The sequence below is a fragment of the Balaenoptera ricei genome, chromosome 19 (genome assembly GCF_028023285.1).
Source record: "Balaenoptera ricei isolate mBalRic1 chromosome 19, mBalRic1.hap2, whole genome shotgun sequence".
NCBI classification, from domain to species: Eukaryota; Metazoa; Chordata; class Mammalia; order Artiodactyla; family Balaenopteridae; genus Balaenoptera; species Balaenoptera ricei.
In genome coordinates this window covers 13554654-13575602 of record NC_082657.1, presented here as the reverse complement: position 1 = coordinate 13575602, position 20949 = coordinate 13554654, and the positions used below count along the sequence as shown (strand labels likewise).

At 55.6% G+C, this 20949-nt stretch overlaps 4 protein-coding genes across 5 annotated transcripts in view; 3 read left to right on the top strand and 1 right to left on the bottom strand.

Annotated features, from left to right (window-relative positions):
• Window positions 1-3357, top strand: part of SAMD4B (sterile alpha motif domain containing 4B) — a 37153-nt gene extending 33796 nt beyond the window's left edge. For both annotated transcript variants that reach the window (XM_059904184.1, XM_059904185.1), the window contains exons 13-14: window positions 854-937; window positions 1148-3357. In XM_059904184.1, the coding sequence (XP_059760167.1) occupies window positions 854-937; window positions 1148-1176 (113 nt within the window). In that variant the 3' untranslated portion in view covers window positions 1177-3357. The remainder of the gene's footprint in view (window positions 1-853; window positions 938-1147) is intronic.
• Window positions 3358-3551: 194 nt separating this feature from the next.
• PAF1 (PAF1 homolog, Paf1/RNA polymerase II complex component) lies at window positions 3552-8831 on the bottom strand. Its single transcript, XM_059904187.1, has 14 exons — window positions 8013-8831; window positions 7434-7463; window positions 7243-7335; window positions 6802-6923; window positions 6642-6708; window positions 6453-6554; window positions 6265-6370; window positions 6102-6170; window positions 5914-6017; window positions 5707-5823; window positions 5481-5609; window positions 4369-4474; window positions 4166-4256; window positions 3552-4087 (listed from the first exon to the last, which is right to left on the bottom strand). The coding sequence occupies exons 1-14, from the start codon at window positions 8057-8059 to the stop codon at window positions 3690-3692; spliced, it is 1581 nt and encodes a 526-aa protein (XP_059760170.1). The 5' UTR covers window positions 8060-8831; the 3' UTR covers window positions 3552-3689.
• MED29 (mediator complex subunit 29) lies at window positions 8541-11948 on the top strand. Its single transcript, XM_059904189.1, has 4 exons — window positions 8541-8837; window positions 9418-9476; window positions 9754-9838; window positions 11645-11948. The coding sequence occupies exons 1-4, from the start codon at window positions 8622-8624 to the stop codon at window positions 11885-11887; spliced, it is 603 nt and encodes a 200-aa protein (XP_059760172.1). The 5' UTR covers window positions 8541-8621; the 3' UTR covers window positions 11888-11948.
• Window positions 11949-18324: 6376 nt separating this feature from the next.
• On the top strand, window positions 18325-20896 carry ZFP36 (ZFP36 ring finger protein). The gene is made up of 2 exons (XM_059904188.1): window positions 18325-18428; window positions 19253-20896. The coding sequence occupies exons 1-2, from the start codon at window positions 18405-18407 to the stop codon at window positions 20204-20206; spliced, it is 978 nt and encodes a 325-aa protein (XP_059760171.1). The 5' UTR covers window positions 18325-18404; the 3' UTR covers window positions 20207-20896.
• Window positions 20897-20949: the final 53 nt, after the last annotated feature.

Below are 20949 nucleotides of genomic sequence, written 5' to 3'. Positions count from 1 at the left end.
TAGTAATGAATCTGAGCCTCAGAGAGGTGATTTGCCCAAGGTCAAAACTTTTTTTTATTAAGGAGAGACAGTTAGATGGTCTGACATGGCTCATGGGTTCAGAGGGGAGGTCGTGAGAGGTGAGGCTGGAGCGCGAAAGAGCAGGGTCTTCTAAACCTAGGTAAAAAGCTCAGAGTTCCTCCTGAAGCAGTGAGGAGCCCAGGAAGGGTTTTAAGCAGTGGGTGGTGTCAGGTCTGCCCAGGGATCTAGTGGGCTCTTGCCCAGGTGCCAGAACAGGAGGCCCTTTGAGAGACTGTATGAAGACCAGCCCCCATGGCTGCTGTCCAGATTTGCCCTGCCTGCTAGGCCTTCCCCAACAGCATCCTGCCAGAGGAGCGAGTCCAGGTGGGAGGGAAGGGTTCTAATTAAGCTTCTGCACCAAGTACAGAGCAAGTCATCAGTCAGGGAGCACGGAGCTGCCCAGTGCTCAGGGCAGGTGCCCTCACTGTGCCCAAGGGAACGTGTAGTGTGTCCAGAATAGTCGTGGCCTCCAAGCAGCTCCCCCAGCTTTACATTACTTCCTGTCAGCCTTCCTCTGTGTTGCCAAGCCTCTGCCCTTGCCATCATCACCTCTGCCTGCTTAGTGGCACTCCCAGGCCTGTCTGTCCTTCAACTCTGCCCAGTCATACCTTCCATCCAAGTGTGTGCATGTCTTACATTCTCTGTGTCTCTGTCTCTTGCCTTTACTTTCCCTCCCTCCCTCCCTTTCCCTCTCGTTCCCTTCAGCCTCTCCCTCATGCCAGCCTTTGTCTTCGTGACTACCTTTCACCCCAGTCCAATCCTCACTGCTTCCATTCTCCTCTCTCCCACCCAGACTGCCCGGTCCCTGGGCCTGACCTGGAGATCAATCCCACTCTGGAGTCTCTGTGTCTGAGCATGACAGAACACGCCTTGGGTGGTGAGCATTTCCTCTTTCCCTGACCCAGCTCCCACCTACCCACCAGCGTCTCCACCTCTGAACTGAGCAACTCAGAGTCATCCTGAGGGGTCCCCAGGGGAGGCCGGACTCCAGGGAGGGCCTGACTGGGATGACAGGCTACCTGAGCACCTTTTCTTGGGCCTCCCGCCAGCTCCTGACCTTCCTCCCTTCCTCCCTTTCTTACCACAGATGGGACAGACAAAACCTCCACCATCTGACGGGACCCACAGCCCAGCGCACCCATAGGCTCCCCGGGCGGCGGGCGGGGGCCAACCCCCAACGGGCTTCTCCGCGACAGCGAGAGGGTGGGCTGGCTCAGCTATACATTCTAATATTTTTCTACTCTCTCACCCTTTTAACTTTTGTTTAACATTGGCACACGCCTTGCTCACTCCCAGGCCCGTCGAGGGATCTCTGCTGAGGCCCAGGGAGGTAGGGGGCAGCCAGGGTAAAGGGGGCAGGGACTGGCCAGCCTGCCTGCCCCCTCCTTCCCTCCTTCATCCCCCACCTGGCCCCGTCCCACCCCTGCCTCCTCCAGACTGCCGGCCACCTGCCCCTCCCAAGATACAGTCTCCCTCAGAGACTCACTGACCCACTGTCTTGTGGGGCCTGCTCAGAACCATCTGACATTTGGGGAGAGATGAGTGAGGTAGATAATCTGCTCTCCTGAACGTGATTTGAGAGGAGCTGCAGAGATAAAGGCGGGTGAGGAGAGGAGCGTGTCTGTCTTCGCACGCTCTCTCTCTCTCTCTCCCTCCCCCGCCCCCCGCCCCCCATCCCCCTCACCTCCTTGCCGCCTTCTTCTCCTTCCCCATTCCCATCATTCCCCGAGGACAGGAGCCACTCTCCTCTCACTCACCTCCTTTTGCCCTGTTTATCAGAGGTTCTCTGCAATTAATTTCTTAGGCCTATTTAAGATACATATTTATATAGTTCTTAACGGTTTTTCTCTCTGATCATTCCCTCTCATTTTTAGAATCCCCAGGCCTCTCTCTGAGCCAAGAAAGTGGCAGGGGGAGCCTGAATTTTACGAGAGGAGAGGGCAGAGCCCTCTCCTCCAGACCCCTCTAGCCCTTCCCCACGTGCCCCCAGCCCTGGCTCCCCAGATGCGGAGGTTGAAGGCTGGGAGCCAGGGCAGCCAGTGAGGTCAGGAAGTCTGTTGCCTTAACGTCTCCTTCCCCCACCGACACAAACCCTTCTCCACTCCCAGGTCTGGTTGCTGAAAGACTTGGGGGTAAGGAATAAGGGAAAGGGGATGGTTTTTGGTTTCTTTCCCCACCCCCATCCCCTTTTCTTTCACCCTTACCCCACCCCCACCCCCACCCCCCATTCTGTCATGACCTCACTTAAGTGGAACACTATATCATAAGCCAGAGATTTGTCCCAGCCCCAGAGTCATACAGACCCTCCAGTCCCTGTTCCTCCTGAGGGGTTGTGCTGGGGCCCAGGTGGAGGGGGGGGATTTGGGGGTTCAGGCTGTAGGGAAGCCAGGGTCCTCTATTCCAACCCCTTGTCCCCCTCAACCCACCCTCGCCCCCACTGGGACATTCTCAAGCTTTTCACACCGAAAAGGAAAAAATGTTATTTTTAGATACATTTTATGAATAACTTTTGTTATGAATATGGCTGGTAACCATTGTGTATGTTATTAAAGATACAAAATGTTGGGAAAAAAAAAAACCAAAAAAAAAAAAAATTTTAAAACCACCACCCTCCCTGCACTCACCCATTCCCCAGACCTTCTTGCCTCTGCTCTCCTGGTCTGGACCTCCCTCAACTCTGAGCCCAGGGAGGGGGAGGAAGCCATGGGGTGGGGTGGCCCTGGGGACCTGCTCTAGGTCCCCACCTCCTCTCCCAGTGCCGGGCTGGGTAGGGTGTCAGGTTTATTTATGTACCTCTTGCACACTCATCAACCTATGCAAGTCCCCCACCCCGGCCCCTCCATGTTTCTGTGCCTTTGCTCATTCCCCTCCAACTCCCAGGGCTTCTCCAATCCTCTCCTAGCCCGGGGAAGTGGGATGGACAGGGGCCACCTCGTTTTGGAATCAGCAGGGTGTCCCTCTTAGAGACCCTCACCTCCTCCCAGCCAGTCCTGTCTTGTTCACTACCCATCAGGGTGAGCTGGGTCTGCCTGGCCCTGGGAGGTGGTGAGGGACACCCCCACACACAGTGGGAGGCAAGAGCTGCCCCCCTCCCCCCACCTGTCAGCAGAGTGTGCAGGACGCAGGCGGCCCCACTCTGATGGGCAGGACCCTGATCCACTCCCGACCCTCCCCAGCCCCTGCCCCTCCACCATGATTTCACTCTCCCTTCTACTCCCAGCCCCACCGGCAGAATCAGCTTTGAGTAACTGTACAGTTTTTCTCGCTGTTGGAGAAGACTTATTTGTTGGAGTTTCACTTGTTTAATGGTCTGGGCTTATTTTGGAAAAAAAAAACAACAAACAAACAAAAAGGATTCTGACCTTTGTTATGCTACATTTCATGAAAAACATAGTGGCCCTGCCTTTGTGGCCTTTGCTTCTGTGCCTTAAGCACCAGGGGTGTGGGGGCGGGGGGCAGGAGAATGAGACCATGGTGCCTGGGAGGGTAAGTAAAGAGAAGTTGGCTTTATTAACAGCAGAGGTTTGGAGGAGAGGGGAACAAAGCAAAAGGCTCACAAAGAGACCACTCGAAAAGTGCCTTCCTGCACGAAATAACGGTATCTGCACCAGCCCTGAAGGCCCTGGGACTCAGTCACTGTCACTTTCAGCTTCACTGGAATCAGAAGCTGCGGCTTCACTGCCATCCTCCTGAGCAGAATGCTCGCTGCCACTGGGGAAGGGACTGGCGCTCCGGCTCCGCTGGCCAGCCCCATCGCTGCCACTGTCTGAATCATTGTCACTGCCGTGGGCCCGTCCTCTGTCCTCATCATCAGAGTCAGCGTCGTCCTCCGAATCAGCATCACTGCCGAAGATCTCCTCTTTGTCCCTGGCAGCCCGGGCCTCATCCTCACTGCTTTCCTCCTCACCGCTGCCACTCTTGTCACTCGCCTCGTCCCTGTCACCCTCCTCCCGTTCACTCTCACTGCCTGAGCGCTCATCCTCGCTGCCTTCCTTCTCACTGCTGCTGCCCTTCTCTCGTTCCTCATCTGTGAAGGAGCAAGAAGAAGTAAGACCCAGTTCCCCACCCTCCCAGGGCTCCCAGAGTTTGGCCCGTCCAGCTTTACCTGAGCCCCCAGCTTCTTTCTCTTCCGTCTCCATTTCCTCCTCTTCTTCCTCCTCGGGTTCGTGGTTCTCCAGCTGGGCCTTCCGTGCCTCCTGGAAGCAGCAGGGTTGAGGGGAAGGGGAGGGTGTTCTATCTGGTTCCTGTCCCAGTCCTCACGAACTACCACCCTCCCCATGGGTGCCCTGGGTCAGTGGTGCTTGTTACCTGGGCTTCTAGTTCCTTCTCATTCATGTCCCGGTGTTTGACCACAAGCAGGGCATTGGTACCCGACTGAACCCCTGCCTTGGCTCGGCGCTTACTCAGGCGGACCCTGCGGTGGTGGAGTTGGGGGAGGGGTACGTGAGATTCAGTTAAGGACCCCCGTGGGGAATCTGGTCTAATATGGTTCTTACCCATCCTTACTCATCTATGCTTAGCCCAGAGCAGACCAGAATAAATACAGACTGAATAAAGGAGACTAAACTTGGGGGTAAGGGACGGGCGGGATGATAGCCGTCAGGATAGCAGTTTGGTTGCCCTGCACTTTATATGTGTATATGTATGCCCTGTACACATACACATAAACGTATAAAGAGACTTTAATGTGAATTAGATACCAACACTTTAAAAGAACAGAATCTGGATTTCTGGCTTTTGGAAAATAAGATTCTGTGACCCCCCCCCCCCGGGCCTTTGTTGCCTCGCCGCCACCCCCCACCCCCACCCCGAGCATAGCGGCAAATGGGTTGCTGTGCTGGGTCACAGTGCCCCTTGGAGGTTGCCAAGAGCTCCAGGTCACCCAGCCCCCAGCAGCCCACTGTGCCGTTTACATTTTTTGCCTGGCTTAATTAAGGGATCAGAATTGGGATCTCTCCTTTAAACAGAAACTCCAGGTCACACTTTCCCAACCTTTACACCAAGGGTCCCAACACAGCAGTAAACTTTTAACCATCAGGGAAGTCTTGGGGGGGGGGGGGTCATGTTTTTTGAACTTGGATATCTAGCGCTTCATTTAAAATATTCACGCTAATTTTACATATTACTCCATACTTTAGCTATGTTTACTCTTACATGAAGTCTCTCATTAGTATCGGTAAACTTGGTAGTCCTACCCTATGTGAAAGCTCTAAATATCTCCGGTGTTCGGTAAAGATTTTCTTTCTGGGTTCTTGTGTTAGAACCAGGTCCAGCCCACATGCATGAACAGGCTTCTGCTCTTACCAATGCACATGGCAAATCTTTAGGTATAAATGACCTCCAAGGTGGCTCCTGCATACCCCAGGGTACTGAAGTACAAGCCCAGGCTAGTCTGAGTGAGGTAGGACTGTGCTGAGTACCTGGTCTCCAACTCATTGTAGTAAACCCCATCACCCTCTCGGAAGATGAAGAAGTAGTTTTCCTCGTAGCCCTTGCTAGCCTTGTTCTTCACATTCCAGTTGTACTCCCGAGCAATCTTGTAGTCGTACCTGAGGATGAAGGGGATAGGGTCAGCCCCATTTCTTCCCTGTGAGGGAGAAAAGGAGACACTTCTCAATACCCAAAACCTAACCCCAACCCACGCACACGTCATCTGGTGCATAATCCATCTCCTCTTCCTGGTCCCGTTTTCGTTTCTTCAGTGTTTCTTCCACAGGCAGGAAGTAAGCCACAAATTGGTTCCCTTCCTCATCCATCATGCCCCTGGTTGGGGGAAAAAGAGGAGCAGTTAAGAGTGAGTGAGGAGAAAGAGACAATAAGAAGCAGGCCAAGGTGGACAGCAGGGCCACTTACCTGATCATGGCCTGAGACATCATCTCCAATGCAGCTGCACCACTTGTGTCCTTGGGGGCGGGGTCTGAATCAAAGATTACCTGAGCGCAAGGATTGATCCACATCTGGGAGACGGAGGGCACTGGGGTTAGACTGGGACAGGCAGAGATGGCAGGCTATCCCTCTCTGCCCCCTGCCCTGGATCTGACCTTAAAATCTGGAAAGACAGGCATGACCTCCACTGGTGTCACTCGGGGCTTGCTGTAATGCTGGGAGATCTGGCAGAGGCAAAAAACAGGGTGAGAAGGAGTACAAAGTGCTCTGGAACCACACCTCTGTCTGCCTCCCCCCCGATCCCAGTCCCTCAATTACAGATTTCTGGGCATCCTCAAAAGTCTTCTCAATAGCTGTGATCTGGCTATCCCTGTCTTTGTATATTTCTTCCTCAGTGAACTGCTGCTTCACAGAAACCCCAATCCTAGGGAGGAAGAAAAAGGCCTTTAGAGGCCACTGGATATACATGAATGCTCCACCTTGCCTCCCTACCCACCACAACTTACTTAACCTCAGGCTTCTCATTGGAAATGCCATAACGATTGAACTCCGTGGAGATGTACTCTGTCTTCCGCATCCATGGCACCACCTTTGCATGCTGCTGGGATCTGGGGCGGGAGAATCGGGCACCTCAGGACCCCACTGCCTTCCTCCCACCAGAGCCAGTCCTGAGTCCCCACTCAGCACCCTCTCACCTCTTGGAGCTGGTGGGGGCCTGAATCTCCTCTTCCAAAAGCTTCTCATCAGCTGGATCTAGGAGTACTAGAAGAGAGCAAGGTGAGAGGAGGACTATGACGGAGGCCCACAGCCAGCCCTCACTAGCTTAGAGAAGGCCCTCCCTGTCTCCCAACGCACCACTGGGGTCGATGCGGTAGGTATCAGGGTTGATGAGGTCAATGGTAACTCCCAGGTCTGGCTCAGTCAGGAGATCATGTTTGTGCTGTTTCTCCAAGGAAGTCGCTTTGTACTGGACGAACCTGGGTGGGGAAACATGCCCATTACGGTTGCCTGATTCCAGCCTTATCCCTTACACCCCTGCTTCCCAGAAGGCTAAGCTCCTCCAGGGAGGAACTCGGAATGAAATATCCCCCATGTTGGAGTCAGCAGGCTAGCAGCTCTCCAGTGGGAAGAGACTTGGATACTGCTTGCTTCTTCACTTAAACATTTACGGGGCACCTACTATTATGTGCTAGCTACTGTTCTATGCCTGAACAGTCAACAAGAGAAGCAGTCCTTGCCCTCAAGGAACTCATATTCTAAGTGAGGCGTTTCCCTAACCCCCATGCGCAGTCTCACCTGTTCTGGTCGAAGGGATAGGTGATGAACTTGGGGTCGAAGGGGATGTCAGGGAGGCTATTGCAGTACTTGACTCGGCAGACCACTCCAGACCTGGGAACACAGTGGCTCAAAACCCGGCCCCTGATGCCCCACCTCTGTTCGCAGCCCCCACTGGCCCACCCGTCCTAAGAAAACACAATGGAGCTCACCTCTCAGGCAGAGTCCGATGAGAATTGGGCCTGGTGGGTAAAAGAGAGACACTGACAAAAGATGGAAAGAACGGGATTGACAGGAGAGCAAAGGGGGTTTTTCCAAGCTTTTAAAAGGGAAGGAGAGAGCGACAAACGCTAATTCCTCTTGGTAGGGGTGTCCCAAGTGCTCTAATGGAGAGTGTCACGTATTCCTTTCGGTGTCCCTAAAGGCTTTAATGAATGAAGCCAAGTGCTCAATCTTTTTGAAGGAGATGTGTTCAAATGCTTTAGTAAAAAGAGCCTCATGCTCAACTGTTTTTGGGAAAAGGGGTCTCCAAACGTTTGACTGGAAGAATAAAAACTCAATCCCTTTTGGGTAAAGTCCCCAAGAGCTTAATTCCAGAACTCCACGGCAGGGTAAGAGAGAGGCAATACGCCTTCCGAGACCCGCCCCCGTGAGCGGGTGAGCGCTCCGTGACGTCACGGGCTGACCTGGGGGGCTGGTGAGGTTGTAGACTGACAACTGGGCTCGACCCTCCCACCTCGCCGATGCCTACCCGTACGTAAAACAGTACAGCCAAGCGCCGTAGTGCCTACCTGTGGCCATCCTCGCGCTGGGCCTGGGTCTGGATAGTGGGCGCCATGGCGACGACGCGAGAGAAGTCCTGACAAGAGCCTCAGAGAGCCACGGTAAAAGGCGTGCCGACTTCGGCGCACGCCCAATCCGAGGCAGGGCTCGGGTTGACACCGTTCTCCTCGGGGATAGGGTCGGAGTGAGGTGGGCTGGTGAGAAGAGTTCCCGCAACACTGGAGTACTACGTAGTACTCAGGTAAACGCGCAAACAACGCCAGGGACTGACTCACAGCTCCAGAACCACCAACTGCCGCCAATGCTCTAAGGACCGCAGGTCGCCTCAGGCGGCGAGGCCTTCTGGGAAATAGAGTCTGATTGGAACCACACCCGGACTGGCGAGCGTCTGGGCAAAGGGCGGAGCAAGGCAGGGAAACCTCTTGTGATTGGTGAATCGGTATCTCAGTCTAGACGTCGGATTTGAGAGTCGAGTTGGAGGGTGGGTTCTTTCCTCCCATTGGTTAAATTTTCTGGGAGGCGGAGCTAATCAGCAAACGGGGCCTAGAGACGAAGAAGCTAAAAAGAAACCGGGAAGACGCGCTTCTGACGCACTTCCCGCGCGCGAAGCGAGGAAGATGGCTGCATCCCAGCAGCAGGCTTCCGCGGCTTCCTCTGCCACTAGTGTGTCAGGTCCGGGTTCGGCCGGTGGCTCTGGTCCCCAGCAGCAGCCACAACCACCAACACAGCTTGTGGGACCTGCCCAGAGCGGGCTTTTGCAGCAACAGCAACAGGACTTCGATCCTGTGCAGCGCTATAAGATGCTCATCCCGCAGCTGAAGGAAAGTCTGCAGGTGATTGGTCGGGAGATTTGGCTCTCTGACATCACGGGGGTGGGCGGAGGGACTATTTAGTCAGGGAGAGAGCGAAAGGAGCGTTAGGCAGGGAGGAGGAATGAGATTTGATCTTCGTGAGGCCGAATGAGATTTGATCTTCGTGAGGCCAAAGCGAAGCTCTGTGGATTGACAGTGTGAGGTGGGATCAGGGCGAATCTTGAGCTTGAGACTGACTGGAATTCGAGTCAGGGAGGGAATTTAAAGGAGAAACTTAGCTCTGGTCGTTAAAGCCTGAGGAAAGGACTGGCCTGTACAGAGACTGACCGTGACTGGTGGGTGAGGGAGGACTCTAAGGTATGTCCGGGAGGGTATTGGCGAGAACCCCAGGTGAGAGCGGGCCTCTGGGAAAATACAGGTGGTTATTGCTATAGAGGAATGGAAGCTGGAGTTACTCTGGAGTGACAGGAGGGGAAGTGCCAAGTGAAGAGGACGCCTGAGATTGGGTGTGTCTTAAGGAAGAGTGTAGATCTACCAAAAGTGTCCTCTTCTCTTTCTCCATCTCCTGAACCTTTTTTTTTTTTTTTTTTCTTTAAACTAGACCTTGATGAAGGTTGCAGCCCAGAACTTGATTCAGAACACTAACATTGACAATGGACAGTGAGTACTCCTCTTTCTCCAGGCTGTCCTAACTCCATCCTGGTCTTAGAAACTCATCCCCCTTGCACCACACCCACCCCACTTTTCTCTTATTTTCAAGCCTGGTTCCCTAGCGCCTGACCTTGCCCTTTTTGCCCCTCCTTCTATTATCTGTCCCCTAGGCCCTGCCTCGGGTCTCCTGGGCCTATACCTGGTTTTCTGATGGATACTTGGTTGGGTAGTCACTTAGTCCCAGAGATTGGAAATACATTCCACACCTTCTTCTCCTGGACTGTAGGAAGAGCAGCGATGGACCCATTCAGCGCTTTGACAAGTGTCTGGAGGAGTTCTACGCACTCTGTGACCAGCTAGAGCTCTGCCTGGTAAGGGGCCTCCTAGCCACCGGGTGACCACAACCCTGCCTCAGTTCCTGGTGCTTCAGGAACCTTCATTCAGTCAATCAACACACGCTCACTGAGCATCTCCGGCGGCCCAGACCTGTGCTGATGCTGCAACTGATGCTGGGGGCACAATATTGCCCAATCCTTGCCCTCACAGAGCTTCCAGTTCAGTGGGGTGACAAATATATCCTCAAACAGTGACAGTACAGAGTGGTCAGGGCTCTGATGGGAGAAGCTCAGGCCATGGAGGGCTCTGAAGGGGGAAGCACAGACAGAAGGCTCAGGGCTGGAGTTGTGGAGGCACAGGCAGAGGGGGCAGGATTAAAATGAGGGAAGCTCAGGGGGCTGTGGAAGTCCAGAGAAGGCACCTGACCCTGTCTAGGGCAGGTTTAGGGAGGAAGTGGCTCAGGGTAGACTACTAGTGGAGAGCACATCTGAGCGGAGGCTGGAACAAAAATGGAAGAAGGGCAGGAGTTGAGAGGAGGGTAAATGGCTCGGAGCACAGCCTTTGGAGTCAGACGGACCACCTGAGCCCAGTCTCTACCTCTGAGTCTTGGGTTCCTCCTTTGGAAAATGGATTTTTGGGAAGGACTCAGCAAGATCTTGCATATAAAGCACTTAACCTGGTACTGGACACATGGCAAATGTTTCCTGTAGTATCATCATTGTCATCATTATCTTGAACTGGACTTTGAAGGAAAAGTCAGTCTGAGGAGCCTCGTAGTGGTAGAAAGGTGTTCCAGCCAGACGGAACAGCTTCTGCTTTAAGTTCCCTTTGGGAACATCATGAAATTCAGTCTGGCTGAGGCGTGGTAGGCGTTGGCGCTTGTGGGATTCTGAGTATAGCCTGGAGGGTGCTGGGGAGCCTTGGAGGGTTTCAAGCAGGGAAGGACATGGACCCATTTGCTTTTTTAGGAATATGCCTCTGGCTGCCACATGAGGGATGGGTGCAAGGGGCTGAGAGTGGAGGCTGGGAGCCCACGGCAGGATCCAGGAGGGCTAGGTTCCACCAGGGCAGGGTCCTGAGGAAGTGGGAAAGGGCAGGTGGGAGGGATACTCAGAAGGCTTTGTGCACAGGGCCATGGGACTGACGGGCTGGGGGAGGAGCCTCCAAGATGAGGCCCGGGGCTCTAGTTGGAATGGTAGGGCCGTCCCTGAGACAGGGACCCAGGAAGGAGAGTGGTTTTGGGGGCAGAGTATGGGAACTCGGGAATTTTAGGGGAGGCTGGGCACACAGAAGTGGTGTCATCAGTACAGAGATCGGAACGGTAGTGTGTGTGGGTGAGACAACCCCTAGAGGGCATGAGAATGAGAGGAGGAGAAGGGATACGGGAATTACCACATTTAAGGCTTAGGTAGATTAAAAAGCATCTAGAAGGACCACCCAGAGAAGTAGGAAAACCAGGAGGAGCAGGTGCCACCGGAGAAGCTAGTGCCGATGCCAAGCCTAGGGTTAGGACAGTCACAACAATAGTAGTTGACATTCATCAACTAGCACTTAAGTTAACTTGCCAGGACCTGTGCCTGTGTCTTTCGCACGCTGCTCTCACCATTCTCACCTTATTAGATAGTAGAAGTAGTTATTAAACCCATTTTCCAAAGGAGGAAACAGACGCAGAGAGGAGCAGCCGCATGCCTGAGGTCACCCAGCGAGTGGCAGGGCCAGGCTCTGACCCCAAGACTCCAGGATTCCAGAGGCTGAAAAGGCTACCCTAGGCTGGCCCTCGGGGTGGGGTTGGCAGTACCCGGAGTGAAGGCTGATGCCACGCCTTGCCTGCCTGCCCACAGCGCCTGGCCCATGAGTGCCTGTCACAGAGTTGCGACAGTGCCAAGCACTCTCCGACACTGGTGCCCACAGCCACCAAGCCTGATGCCGTCCAGCCTGACAGCCTGCCCTACCCGCAATACCTGGCGGTCATCAAAGCCCAGATTGCCTGTGCCAAGGACATTCACACTGCCCTGCTGGACTGCGCCAACAAGGTCACAGGCAAGACGCCTGCACCGCCTACGGGCCCTGGGGGCGCCCTGTGAGCTGGCAGGGCTGGGAGTGGGGCTGGCAGTTGGGGAGGGAATGAAGAGTGGCCTCAAAGCAGCTGTGTCTCTGACTTTTCTTCCTGCCTGCGCACTGCGGCTGGCGCCAGCAGGGGGCAGCAGAGGCCAGCAGGGAGCACCCAGGGCGGGGCCTGGCCTCTGCGGGCTGCCTTCTCTCTTCCCTGGCTGAGGGTGGACTTTGGATTGTGCCTGTGGGTGACCTCTTCCAGGGGTCTCCCCCAACCTGGCCTGGCTCTGGAGCCCTGACTGGGTCCCTCTCCCTCAGTCCTTCCTTGATTCTGTCCCAGTGTGGGGGTGGTCTCTGTGCCTGCTCCTTTTTCTAGCTGTTCCCCTGAGCGTCTTGTGTCATTCGATCTCTCTGTCCCCATCTCCCTGTCTCTAACCGTCTCTGTCCCAGTGCCCCTTTGCTGTCTTCTGCCCCCAGGTCCTAACTGGGACTCTGTGTCTGTGCAGGGGGCCAGAATGGAAGCCAGAACCCCTGGCTTGCCTGGGGCTAGAAGGAGCTTCATTTCCAGGGACCACAGTCACATCCAGGGATCCCCAGCACCTCCCATGTCAGCTCAACCCCCAGTCTGCTTGACCCAGGAAAGAGGAAGTGGAGGGGTTTAGGCCCTGACCTCAGCACGCCCGATTGGGGAGCAACCCCGCCCGCCACCCCCCATACCCAGGGTCTGCGTCAGCAGCACTCAAACGAGGGGCGTTGTGCAATCTGCGGTGAAGCCTGGCCCAGCTGGATGCCTGGGTCCCTGTATTTTTAGCCCCAAAGAAGAAGTGAAAAGGCCCCAGCAGGGGTGAATCATCAGTCCTGGGGAAGAAGACAGGCGCCTGGGCCCCAGCTCCGGGAAGCAGACCTTGGGGAGGGGGCTTCAGGGAGGGAGTGCCCCACCAGGCTTCCCCATGGCCTTCAGGCCTGGGCAAGTACAGGGCGGAGCTACCAGCCCAGGCCCAGCTGGTGGGTGTGAAAGGCTCAAGTGACTCAGCCTGGTTGGGGGACTGACCCACCCAAAACCTTCTGTACCCTGGTTCCCATGGCACCGCCCAGAGGCCTCCTGTCCTGGACTCCACATCTGTGAGGAAAACCCGGGACCATGGAGACCTGTGATTCACCCAGAGCCCAAGTCCCCATACTGGAATCCTGGGAAATGGCCAGGTGTGTGTATGTGTACACACATCCCAGAAGTTCCTTCCCTTTCTCCCTGACCTTCCTTGAAGTGCCAGGCACATAGGGGCAAGCTCCAGGCAGGGCAGCAGAACTCTTGGACACTAGCTGAAGCTGCAGCCCATAGGTAGAATTTCTTCTGAAAGGAAACCACAGCTCTGCCCATTTATCTGACTGAATCAGCCCCCACCCCACCATGTGACTCCCCAGATCTTCTAGGATAATCTACTTAAAGTCAACTGATTATAGACTTTAATCACATCTACAAAATACGTTCACAGCATCATCTAGACTAGTTTGATTAAATAACTGGGGACTGTAGCCTAGCCAAGTTGACACATAAAACTGACCATCATAACCTTGTCCTTGTCAATTTGGCACCCATACACATCTCCTTAACCATACTTAAGCTCCAAATAAATACAAAAACAAAGTCATATTTCCACCCAACATGATGCAATTATCTGAGTACAGCACGCTTTCCCCAGAAGAGCCCAGTGGCTTCCAGCCTGGGGGCACACACCACGTACTGGTAGAGATGTGTCAGTGCACAGGCCCACACACTCAGAATGAAGTACAGCTGGCCCTGTGAGGCAGCATCAACACAACATCACACACAGATGGGGGCATGACACCCCAGCAGCCCTGACGTGGGGCCCAGCAGTGCTTAAAACCATACCCAGGGAGACTGCGGAGACACCTGGTGGGCAATGGGATGATGGATGCACCGTTCACACAGCCACACCGGGTGGAAATTGTGCACCAGGAAGTGGAGTTCATTCAACACACATTTGCCGAGCATCTATTTCGGGCCAAGCCCTGTACAGTGTGAACCAAAGATCCCTGCCTTGCTGGAGCTGATATTCTAGTGACAGTTAAGTGTGATAAAGTAAAACACAGTATGTCAGGTAATGAGAAATTCCAAGAAGGAAAATAAAGCAGAGAAGTGAGATCAGAAGTGGAGAGAGATAATAGGAGGAAAAGAAAAGTATTGGGGAATAAATAACACAATTAAGATTTGCATATGGAGAATTACGTTACTTTGTTGTAAAACATGAAAGTTTGAGAGTTTAGGTTGGGTAGTGGTTCACGTGTATTAATATGATCTGTAAATAGATGTTACATATATTTATTATTTGTTAAATAGATAACAAGTTTATTTTTAAACCTGTTAAAATCCTTGACCCAGGTCATGAAGGCCTCACTGAGAAGAAGGTAGTATTGGAGTGAACTTGAAGGAGAGGGAATAAGTTGTGGACATTCCAGGGAGAGGGACCAGTAAGTGCAGAGGCCCTGCCTGAGGCAGAAATGTGATGGTATGTTGGTGGAATAATGTGGAAGCCTGGGCCACAGTGAAGAGGCAGGGATAGGAGAGGACCTTAGTGAAGGTCCTTACTGGATTATTAAACCCAGAGGGAGACTGTACAGCCTTGTGCACAACCGCCCACTCCAGAGAAGCCCCCACATGAGATGCACAGCCACACAGGGCAAAACAGACCATGGCAAAACACAGGTGCACACGACACCCCTCTTCCCTAGCAGAGAATGGCATAACCCACCATCCTACAATCATGGTGTCCCTGGCGTCTCCATCCTGGGGGCAGTCCCACAAACAGACTCAAGGAACAATCCAACTATGTGAATATACAAACAACCCTCTAACCACCCCTTAACCCGCTATCTCCTACCCCATCTCAGACTTTGCCCATCACAGGCTGACTCAGCCCTGCCCTCAGCTCAACATTATCAAAAGCAGCGGAGGCTGGATTTAGATAATGCTTCTCAGGTTCGAATGTGCGTGCATGTTTTCCTCTGCTCTGCCCACGGAGGCCTGTGCGAACCGCAGGAGTGGGCCAGCTGCCCTCCCCATCATGTGCGCCTGTAGACGTCAGGAACCAAAGTTCAGTTTCACTGCCCTGTGACTGAGCCACAGAGGAACTGCTACCAGACACTGGCCTCCTGGTGTTCTCAGCTACACCCCAAGGACACAGACACAGGAACACTATTCACACACCTGATGACCACACACGCAGTCAGCTGCAGGGGCCCTGCACACAGCTACAGCCGTACAGCCACGCACATGCTCCCACACACCCTCAGCTCCCAAGCTGTGTGCTCACACAGCTCCCTCAAAGAGTTACAATCACTCAGTCACTACAGATCCCAAGGTGTTTCAGAGCTACACACAGATGTGCAGGGAGGTATGTAAGTCACACGTTCTCACGGATGCCACCTCAAAGACAGTTACAGCTGAGTACACACTCCCTCCCCCATAGATGGTGAGAGTAAATACAGTCTGGTCAGAAACACGCAGGCATAAGCGGTTTCCCGCATTTATTCTCACAGCCAGCCGTGTCAGGTGGGTTGTAAGGACACAGCGTTGACACAGGAAAGTGGGCGCACTTGTGTCCCACACCTAATTGCCCAATTGCACACCCAGGCGCGCCAGGGCAGCCCCACCTCGCACCTACAGCGCACACGCGGTCCACACGCCGCAGGGCCCGCGCAGCCGCACCCGCTCCCGGCCAGTCAATCACGCCTGGGGCGCACAAGGCCCAGGCACACGTGCCGCGCGTACACGGTCCCCAGCTCGCCCGCGCACTCTGGCCGGCTCTCACACCCCCGCGTTTCCCGTCCCCGTTTGTTTTTCTGGAAACTGCTCAACGTTCCCCTCCCCCTAGGCCGGAAGCGCTCGCCGTATTTTTAGCCTCTCTGGTTTCCGCCCCTTTCCCCCTCGATCTGCCCGCCCAGGACCTGCCCCCTTGCGCCCCGCGGGGGGACCCCGGCCGTCCCCTTCCCCACCGTCATTCCAGAGGGGATTCCCGGCCTTCGCTGGTGCCACGGATTTTCCCGCTGGTTACGTGGGGAGCGGGGCGGAGCCCTGCCCTGAACTTCCTCCTGGGCTGGGACGCCTGAGGCCTGGACGGGGCGGGGGGGGGGGGAGTGGGGGATGGGAGCCAGACTCCTAAACCGTTGGGAGAGGGGCCTCGGGGCTCGGACTCCTGCGTTTGAGATCGAGGGTAGCTGGGGGCCTGGACTCCTGGGTCTGGTGAAGGAAGGGGCTGGGGGCCGGGTCTCGTGGGTCTGAGCGAGGAGGCGGCTTGGAAACCCGGACTCCTAGATCTGAGCAAGGAGGGGCGGAGGCCCGGGCTCTTAGGACCCCCGCCCCCGTCAGTGTTTCCAGGGGTGGTCGGTTCTTCATCGCGCAAAGCCCCCTCTAGCCTCTTCGAGAGTCGCCCAGTCCGAAGCGTCCTGGCTCTCGGGCCGATGACTCAGCAGTTGGGAGAGGGGAGGGGGTCAGCTTGACTCAGGGATGGGAAATGCTCCGTCTCCAGGGAATCGAAACTGGTATCCCTCCTCCAGGATCGGGGCCAGAGCCGAGCCGGACACCGGGGACCCCAGGGTGCCTCCCACCTCTCGTTTTACTGCCGCCTTAGTCCCACTAGCCGCACAGGGATTTGGAGCCCAACCGGGCGGCGGGTGCCAGGCACCTCCCCTTTCCCCCTTTTCCCGTAGCCCTCGAGTGTCTGTTTACAGGCGACAGAAGCCCTGGTTACAGAGAGGAACCCTGGCGTCCAGGCCTAGCCTCCTCGTCACGGCTTCCAGGAAGCCCCCCTCCCTCGCCCCGTGCGAGTGAGTCACAGGCTAGAGGGAGGCTGCAACCGTGCCAGAGCCGCCCGCAGCCGCCCAGCTCACGAGACCGGCCGGGAAGGCCCCTCGGCCCCAGAAAGCGCCGCACCAGGGATTCCCCCGTGCTCTGTCGGACGAGCAAGTCGGCGTGTCTAGCAGAATCTCCCCACCTCAATACAAGCCCGCAGTCTGCAGTCGCAACCTGCAAGAATGAACTTTCCACCATTATAACTGCACTCCGTGGCAATGGTTTATTTTTACCCCCGTGTTTTCACTCAGGGCAGCCAGCTAACTCATCGAGATCCAGTTTAAAAATTAGTTTCTTCTCCATATCTTAAGAGAGCATCACTCAGTGCAACCCCTTGACAATAAAAGACTTGCCAATAAGGGGAGTGAGTTCTGCACATTTAGAGTTTTCTCAAGGTACATCCCTTTATTAGAGACCCATCCGACCACCAGTTGCGGATGACCCATTTCTGCCATTCGAGACAGCTTTCCATCAAGGAAACCCGCCACCATAATAAAAGATCTCCCCCTTTCCAATCTTGAGTTCTCTCTGAGCACAGACTCTTAACATAATTTAAGGCCCTGGTATTAGGCTGCTGCCATTTACTAAAGGAGGATAACTTGGCCTCTCTCTGCCAGGGTTTCCTCATGTGTAAAATAGGCATAACAATACCTCTTTGAGTTCATGTATGTAAATAAAGGACTTTCATGCAACAGTGCCTAGCCCAGAGGAAGCGATCAGAAGTGCCATTATCTGCGTGAGGGTGAGAAGACACAGAGGAATTGGGAAATTGGGAAAGGAGGCCCCTTTCCAGCCTCGCCAGGTGTCCAGAACCCCACCCACCCCCAACCCCCGTGAGTGGGGGCGGGGAGGGCAGTCCAGGTCTCCGGATCTGGGCTGTTTGAGAGCGAGACCGTGCCAGGCCAGCAGGTCTCAGAAGAGAATTCTCCGCCAGGCCCGTGGGTCTCCTCTCTCCGTTTTGCTCCTGCGAATTTCTGTCTGTGGATGCTTGTTTCTCCCTGTTTTCTCCCTTTTTCTCTGTTCCTTTATGTGACTCTCCCTCCCTCCCGCTTCCCGCTCTGAGTTTGTCTCTCTGGGACTGTCTATATCTTGCCTTTTCAAACTCTGACTCCCCACCTCGCCTCCTCTCCTTACCCTGTCTCTCTCTGTGCACGTCTCCCTGTGTGCGCAACTCCCTCCCTCTGTGTGTACGTCCCTGTGTTTTTCTCTTTGGTCTCTCCATTTCTGTCTCTTGCTCTCCGTGCGTCTCTCCCCGCCCCTGTCGGTCAGTCTCTCTATCGCACGCCCTCTCAGCCTCTGCCCTTGTCAATTCCCCCAGGAGCCCTGCCCCCACCTCCGTGCCAGTTCCCTTCTCCGCGCCTCAGTCTCCAGCCTTTGAAAACTGGGCCGACACCCCCCACCCCACGCACTCCCCGCGGTGTTGCGACCGCCCGCAGGGCCCCCTCAGACGAATCCCGGCCGGGAGCCGGGCGGATGGGGTCCGGTCCAGGGCTGGGCGGGCTGCGCCGGGGGCGCGCGTCCGGGAAGCGCCCCTCCTGGCCCCGCCCGCCCGGGCCAACTCCTCAAGGCCCCGCCCCCCTCTGGCTGGATAAAAGCGGTGGCTCTTCCACCCCACCGCAGCCTGACTTCAGCGCTCCCACTTTCGGCCTGTACCTCAGCCTTCGGCCATCTGCGCCGCCATGGATCTCACCGCCATCTACGAGGTGAGTCCCCGCTGATCGGCACCCCGAGGTCCGCAATGCTTGACTCCCTTCTCAAACCAGGGCTCTCTAGCGCCACAAACTCCCTCCCGGGACCCCTGGCTCCTTTCTCAAACTGGAACTCCTTAGTGCTTCACACTTCGGCCCGGGGTCCCTGCCTCCCGTCTCAGACCAGTGTGATGCTCTGGAGGTGAAAATGGAGCCCGTGACTTTCTGGTCTCGGTCCAAACACGGGTGGGGTGGCCCTCGGAGATGGAGAGCTGGAGAACTTTTCTCAGACTGGGGCTGTCTGCAGGCGGAAATGACCCCACACCTGGCTTACCCCTGGTAGTTGCTGAGGGTGCGGTTTTGCGCGGAGGCGTTTCTTGGGCTGGAGTCTCAGGGTGAGGGGGAGCCGACTTCTGTCTCCTCACTCCCTGACCCAGAAGACTCTGGCAACTCTAAAACCGAAGAGATCCGGACTCCTGGGTTAACTTTGCCCGCTCCTCCACTTGTGAAACTGGAGAAGCCAGTGAGCGGGGTCAGATCTCTAGAGGCCCAGAGGCTGAAAATTGGAGGACAGCGGTGTGTCCTGACTTTAGAGCCCCTCTGATCCAGCCGGGGGAGCCGGGTTTCCTGGGTCCCTCGGGATAAGTTTCAGTCGCGAATAAACTCAGAACCTCCAAATCGGGATCCTTGCGATCCGGAACCCATGTTTGTTTTCTGCGGACGGGTGGGGCTCAGGCTGGGAGCCCACAAACCGGACTGGCAAGCTCTTAGGTGCCCTGCAGCTGGGGCGGGGCGTCACCCTGCATTTTCGGTGTCTTGACCGATCCCTGTTCCCACAGAGCCTCCAGTTGCTGAGCCCTGACCTGCCTTCCGACCACGGAGAGACTGAGTCCAGCTCGGCCTGGGCCTCCTCGGGACTCTGGAGCCTCAGCTCACCCGACTCCAGCCCGTCTGGGGTGGCTGCCCGCCTGCCTAGCCGCTCCACCAGCCTGGTGGAGGGTCGCAGCTGCGGCTGGGTGCCCCCACCCCCAGGCTTCGCGCCCCTGGCTCCCCGCCCAGGCCCTGAGCTGTCGCCCTCACCCACCTCGCCTACTGCGACCCCCACCACCTCCTCCCGCTACAAGACCGAGCTATGTCGGACCTTCTCAGAAAGCGGGCGCTGCCGCTATGGGGCCAAGTGCCAGTTTGCCCACGGCCTGGGTGAGCTGCGCCAGGCCAGTCGCCACCCCAAGTACAAGACGGAACTGTGCCACAAGTTCTACCTCCAGGGCCGCTGCCCCTACGGCTCGCGCTGCCACTTCATCCACAACCCCAGCGAGGACCTGGCTGCCTCCGGCCACCCCCACGTGCTGCGCCAGAGCATCAGCTTCTCAGGCCTGCCCTCAGGCCGCCGAACCTCGCCACCACCAGCAGGCCTAGCAGGCCCTTCCCTGTCTTCGTGTTCCTTCTCACCCTCCAGCTCCCCACCACCACCACCTGGGGACCTTCCACTTTCACCCTCTGCCTTCTCTGCTGCCCCAGGGACCCCGGTGGCCCGAAGGGACCCCGCCCCGGCCTGTTGTCCTTCCTGCCGAAGGGCCACCCCCAGCAGCGTCTGGGGGCCCTTGGGTGGCTTGGCTCGGAGCCCCTCTGCGCACTCCCTGGGATCTGATCCTGACGAATATGCCAGCAGTGGCAGCAGCCTGGGGGGATCTGACTCGCCTGTCTTCGAGGCCGGGGTTTTTGGGCCGCCCCAACCACCTGCAGCCCCCAGGAGACTCCCCATCTTCAATCGTATCTCCGTTTCGGAGTGACAAGTGCCTGCCTAGTGCAGATCAGCTGGATCTTAAGAGGGGCCAGTACTCTTGTGCTGTGGGTTCCACAAGGGGTCCCGAGGTTGCGGGGGAACTGAGGGACTCTTAATCAAGTAGCTCCGCCCCACCTTCCAAAGTGCATTAACTCACTCCCCTGACCCTACGCTGGGGCAGGTCCCCGGTGTGCAAGCTGTTCATGCTGTTGGGGGAAGGAGTGTTTTCTGGGGTCTTAAAAAAATGTAGCAAATTGGAGGCAGTGAGGCCTCTTTCACCTCTCCCCTGCCCAGTGCTGTGAATAATAAGCCCCCGCTGCCCCCTTCCAATTTTTTCTAGATCCTGAGGTTCCGGTGTCTGATGGTGACTGGAGCCTCCCCTGAAGGGGAATCCTGGTGCTCAAATTTCCCTCCAAAAACAAGCAGCCGAAGCCGTTGCCAACCCCCTGCTCTCCCACCCACCCTCGCCTTTGGGCCTTTTATTTATGACGACTTTATTTATTCTAATAGATTTTATAGTATTTATATATATTGGGTCGTCTGCTTCCCTTGTATTTTTCTTCCTCTTTTTTGTAATATTGGAAACGATGGACTAATTATTGTTATAAGTATACTATAATATATGAAGTAATATATATTGTTGAAATTTTATTATATATTTTTTGGAATTTTTAAATAAAAGAAATCTGTGTGTAAACTGGAATCCTGGCTCTTCTGCTGTCTAGAGCTAGTGAGATGGGAGGGGAGGAC